The sequence below is a fragment of the Oncorhynchus gorbuscha genome, linkage group LG02 (assembly GCF_021184085.1).
Source record: "Oncorhynchus gorbuscha isolate QuinsamMale2020 ecotype Even-year linkage group LG02, OgorEven_v1.0, whole genome shotgun sequence".
NCBI lineage: Eukaryota > Metazoa > Chordata > Actinopteri > Salmoniformes > Salmonidae > Oncorhynchus > Oncorhynchus gorbuscha.
Genome location: NC_060174.1, coordinates 12,149,166 through 12,155,165, shown reverse-complemented (window position 1 = coordinate 12,155,165; position 6,000 = coordinate 12,149,166). Strand labels below are relative to the sequence as shown.

The window sequence follows — 6,000 nt, the reverse complement described above, 5'->3', positions numbered from 1 at the left end:
GAGGAAAGAGCGAGAGAGAGAGCGAGGAAAGAGCGAGAGAGAGAGAGCGAGGAAAGAGCGAGAGAGAGAGAGCGAGGAAAGAGCGAGAGAGAGAGAGCGAGGAAAGAGCGAGAGAGAGAGCGAGGAAAGAGCGAGAGAGAGAGAGCGAGGAAAGAGCGAGAGAGAAAGAGCGAGGAAAGAGCGAGAGAGAGAGCGAGCGAGGAAAGAGCGAGAGAGAGAGAGAGCGAGGAAAGAGCGAGAGAGAGAGAGCGAGGAAAGAGCGAGAGAGAGAGCGAGCGAGGAAAGAGCGAGAGAGAGAGAGAGCGAGGAAAGAGCGAGAGAGAGAGAGAGCGAGGAAAGAGCGAGAGAGAGAGAGAGCGAGGAAAGAGCGAGAGAGAGAGAGAGAGAGGAAAGAGCGAGAGAGAGAGAGAGAGCGAGGAAAGAGCGAGAGAAAGAGAGCGAGGAAAGAGCGAGAGAGAGACAGCGTGGAAAGAGCGAGAGAGAGACAGCGTGGAAAGAGCGAGAGAGAGCGAGACAGCGTGGAAAGAGCGAGAGAGAGCGAGAGAGTGGAAAGAGCAAAAAGAGAGAAGAGAAGAGGAAAGAGAACGAAGATCAAGAGAAAGAAGATGTTTCTCGAAGCAGAGAATGTGTGTCTTTCCCAATGGAAGGCACATGTACAGTGAGGGAAAAAAGTATTTGATCCCCTGCTGATTCTGTACGTTTGCCCACTGACAAAGAAATGATCAGTCTAATTTTAATGGTAGGTTTATTTGAACAGTGAGAGACAGAATAACAACAACAAAAGTCCAGAAAAGCACATGTCAAAAATTTTATAAATTGATTTGCATTTTAATGAAGGAAATAAGTATTTGACCCCTCTGCAAAACATGACTTAGTACTTAGTGGCAAAACCCTTGTTGTCAATCAGAGGTTAGACGTTTCTTGTAGTTGGCCACCAGATTTGCACACATCTCAGGAGGGATTTTGGCCCACTCCTCTTTGCAGATCTTCTCCGAGTCATTAAGGTTTTGAGGCTGACATTTGGCAACTCTAACCTTCAGCTCCCTCCACAGATTTTCTATGGGATTAAGGTCTGTAGCCTGGCTAGGCCACTCCAGGACCTTAATGTGCTTCTTGAGCCATTCCTTTGTTGCATTTACATTACATTTAAGTCATTTAGCAGACGCTCTTATCCAGAGCGACTTACAAATTGGTGCATTCACCTTATGTTGCCTTGGCCGTGTGTTTTGGGTCATTGTCATGCTAGAATACCACAACCCATTTCAATGCCCTGGCTGAGGGAAGGAGCTTCTCAACCAAGATTCGATGGTACATGACCCCGTCCATCGTCCCTTTGATGCGGTGAAGTTGTCCTGTCCTCTTAGCAGAAAAACACCCCCAAAGCATAATGTTTCCACCTCCATGTCTGACGGTGGGGATGGTGTTCTTGGGGTCATAGGCAGCATTCCTCCTCCTCCAAACACAGCAAGTTGAGGTGATGCCAAAGAGCTCCATTTTGGTCTCATCTGACCACAACACTTTCACCCAGTTGTCCTCTGAATCATTCAGATGTTCATTGGCAAACTTCAGACGGGCATGTACAGTGCCTTGCGAAAGTATTCGGCCCCCTTGAACTTTGCGACCTTTTTCCACATTTCAGGCTTCAAACAAAGATATAAAACTATTTTTTTGTGAAGAATCAACAACCAGTGGGACACAATCATGAAGTGGAACGACATTTATTGGATATTTCAAACTTTTTTAACAAATCAAAAACTGAAAAATTGGGCGTGCAAAATTATTCAGCCCCTTTACTTTCAGTGCAGCAAACTCTCTCCAGAAGTTCAGTGAGGATCTCTGAATGATCCAATGTTGACCTAAATGACTAATGATGATGAATACTTTCGCAAGGCACTGTATATGTGCTTTCTTGAGCAGGGGGACCTTGCGGGCACTGTAGGATTTCAGTCCTTCACGGCATAGTGTGTAACCAATTGTTTTCTTGGTGACTATGGTCCCAGCTGCCTTGAGATCATTGACAAGATCCTCCCATGTAGTTCTGGGCTGATTCCTCACCGTTCCCATGATCATTGCAACTCCACGAGGTGAGATCTTGCATGGAGTCCCAGGCCGAGGAAGATTGACAGTTCTTTTGTGTTTCTTCCATTTGCGAACAATCGCACCAACTGTTGTCACCTTCTCACCAAGCTGAATTGGCGATGGTCTTCTAGCCCATTCCAGCCTTGTGTAGGTCTACAATCTTGTCCCTGACATCCTTGGAGAGCTCTTTGGTCTTGGCCATGGTGGAGAGTTTGGAATCTGATTGATTGATTGCTTGCTTCTGTGGACAGGTGTCATTTATACAGGTAACAAACTGAGATTAGGAGCACTCCCTTTAAGACTGTGCTCCAAATCTCAGCTCGTTACCTGTATAAAAGACACCTGGGAGCCAGAAATCTTTCTGATTGAGAGGGGGTCAAATACTTATTTCCCAACATTTTTGACATGCGTTTTTCTGGATTTTTTTGTTGTTATTCTGTCCCTCACTGTTCAAATAAACCTGCCATTAAAATTATAGACGGATCATTTCTGTGTCAGTGTGCAAACTTACAAAATGAGCAGGGGATCAAATATTTTTTTCCCCTCACTGTATAGGCTATAGGTAAATAAGATACACAGTGGCCAGCCAGCCTTTTGCCTTTTCTTAGGAAGTCACTGTAAATAAGAATTTGTTCTTAACTGACTTACCTAGTTAAATAAAGTTTAAATAAATAAAAATGAAAAAGCAGACACCCTCCTGAGCAGCAGTCAATCTGTAGCAGTAACAGAAACAGGAGAGATCCACTCAACCCTGTCCAATGAGTGACGACTTCACCACCTCTTCATGGTAACCATGACTACATGCTGTGGCAGATTTAGGTATGGCCTAGATGAGCGGCATCTTGCCGGGGGTGGCACGGGGCACCCGCACAAAATAAATAAATAAAAGATTCAGAATGTTGACATTTGTACGATAGGTTTCTATCACTCATTTGAACATCACATCAATGATATCATGTCACCGTGTGGGACTGTAGGTATATTAACCTTGTCTGAGTGGGCGCCACGATTCTAGTTTGTGAGCTAAGTAGGCTACTTTCTGGGAAGGTCTCCCACTCAGAAGTACGAGATGGGGAGGGGGCGGGGGTAGGTTGTCCTCAGGTCTCCCCACTGGAAGCCCGAGGTAGGGGAGCGGGGGTAGGTTGACCTCAGGTCTCCCCACTGGAAGCCCGAGGTAGGGGAGCGGGGGGGTAGGTTGACCTCAGGTCTCCCCACTGGAAGCCCGAGGTAGGGGAGCGGGGGGGTAGGTTGTCCTCAGGTCTCCCCACTGGAAGCCCGAGGTAGGGGAGCGGGGGGGTAGGTTGACCTCAGGTCTCCCCACTGGAAGCCCGAGGTAGGGGGAGCGGGGGAATCTATCAAATAGCGCACCTCTAACTTTGTACAGTACTAATGCAATTAGATGTGTAATTTAGTTTGTGTGTTTCTTGTTTGAAATTCAATAGTGTAATAATCAGGTTCTATTCTTTACAAGTGTGTTATTCTATGTGTGTATTTGTGTCATACAGGATTTGTGCAATTTAGTTTTATTTGTGTTTTTTTGTTTGCAATACGGTAATAATTAAATTATCTTTTCTATTTGTATTTATATACTACAATTTGTTTCTATGTATCTTTGTTAATTATTTTTGATATTTATGAATCTTATTTTTTGTATATGTTTTTAAAATGTCATGATTATTTACAGGTGTTCTAAAACATGACAGTTCGTGCAGAATGGGGAGGGGGGTTCACCCTGGGAGTCATACAACCTAGAACTGCCACTGCTGACATGGACCTGTACTCCACATCAAGTTACTCATGTAAGCAGTAAAATTAGATACAAAAAACCCCAGATAAAAAAATACACCTTATGGATCAGTGGGGACTGTGAAGCAACACAAACACATGGATACAAACACACAATAACATACACACTAAACATTTAGTGTTGTAGATATGTGGTAGTAGAGTAGGGACCTGAGGGAACACACTAAACATTTAGTGTTGTAGATATGTGGTAGTAGAGTAGGGACCTGAGGGAACACACTAAACATTTAGTGTTGTAGATATGTGGTAGTAGAGTAGGGACCTGAGGGAACACACTTAATATGTTGTGAAATCTGTTGTGAATGTTTTTTTTTTTTTTTACATGTAGAACTGCCTTAATTTAGCTGGACCACAGGAAGGGTAGTTGCTGCCTTGGCAGCAGCTAATGGATCCATAATAAATACAAATATAAAAACACCACTGCCATCTAGTGGTGTCAGGTATATTGCACAAAACACACAATTTACAGTGCCATCAACTCAAAGAAAACTCCCAGCCGATTCAATCACATTCATTTATCTGCATAAAAAGTCTCTGTTGCTCCTCATATTATCACTATAATATAAATGCTTTTCCATAATATAGGTAGTAATATATTCACTATTACAAACTGGGCGGTTCAAACCCTGAATGCTGATTGGCTGAAAAGCCAGATACGACAAAACATTTCTTTATAATGCTCTAATTACGTTGGCAACCAGTTTATAATAGCAATAAGGCACCTCGGGGGTTTGTGATATATGGCCAATATACCAAGGCTAAGAGCTGTATCCAGGTACTCAGCAATGCGTCGTGCCAAGAACAGCCCTTTTCCGTGGTATATTGGCCATATATCACAAACCCCCGAGGTGCCTTATTGCTTAAGGAAGGTATAAGCAGGAGGGACCAGCACAAATGTGACTAACAATACCATTCTGGTTAAACCCAAATGTGACTAACAATACCATTCTGGTTAAACCCAAATGTGACTGTAACAATACCATTCTGGTTAAACCCAAATGTGACTAACAATACCATTCTGGTTAAACCCAAATGTGACTAACAATACCATTCTGGTTAAACCCAAATGTGACTAACAATACCATTCTGGTTAAACCCAAATGTGACTGTAACAATACCATTCTGGTTAAACCCAAATGTGACTAACAATACCATTCTGGTTAAACCCAAATGTGACTAACAATACCATTCTGGTTAAACCCAAATGTGACTAACAATACCATTCTGGTTAAACCCAAATGTGACTAACAATACCATTCTGGTTAAACCCAAATGTGACTAACAATACCATTCTGGTTAAACCCAAATGTGACTAACAATACCATTCTGGTTAAACCCAAATGTGACTAACAATACCATTCTGGTTAAACCCAAATGTGACTGTAACAATACCATTCTGGTTAAACCCAAATGTGACTAACGATACCATTCTGGTTAAACCCAAATGTGACTAACAATACCATTCTGGTTAAACCCAAATGTGACTGTAACAATACCATTCTGGTTAAACCCAAATGTGACTGTAACAATACCATTCTGGTTAAACCCAAATGTGACTAACGATACCATTCTGGTTAAACCCAAATGTGACTAACAATACCATTCTGGTTAAACCCAAATTGGTGTAATGGAGTCTGTGTGTATACACCCAGTGTGTGTCTGTGTAGCCAGTGTGTGTGTGTGTTTTGGTGACTCACTAAGGTCTTCTGCCAGCTGTACTCTGCGTCCGGTGATGAGGTGGACCTTCCTCTCGTTGTCTTCACCAAAGTCCTCCAGCACCTCCTTCACGTTCTTTTCCAGGCGCCGGACTGAGTGTGCAAATGCAAACACACAACCCCACACACACACACAGAGACAAAATGTCAGACATCAAAGATAAAGGGAACACAGGCCTCCAGACAAGACAAGAAGACAAGGCAGGCCTCCAGACAAGACAAGGCAGGCCTCCAGACAAGACAAGGCAGGCCTCCAGACAAGACAAGGCAGGCCTCCAGACAAGACAAGGCAGGCCTCCAGACAAGACAAGGCAGGCCTCCAGACAAGACAGGCCTCCAGACAAGACAGGCCTCCAGACAAGACAGGCCTCCAGACAAGACAGGCCTCCAGACAAGACAA

The 6,000-nt window shown here is 43.7% G+C and overlaps 1 protein-coding gene across 2 annotated transcripts in view; it reads right to left on the bottom strand.

Moving 5' to 3' along the window:
• Positions 1 to 6,000, bottom strand: part of LOC123997185 (dynamin-like 120 kDa protein, mitochondrial) — an 82,378-nt gene that overhangs the window by 31,966 nt on the left and 44,412 nt on the right. For both annotated transcript variants that reach the window (XM_046301321.1, XM_046301331.1), the window contains one exon: positions 5,583 to 5,693. In XM_046301321.1, the coding sequence (XP_046157277.1) occupies positions 5,583 to 5,693 (111 nt within the window). The remainder of the gene's footprint in view (positions 1 to 5,582; positions 5,694 to 6,000) is intronic.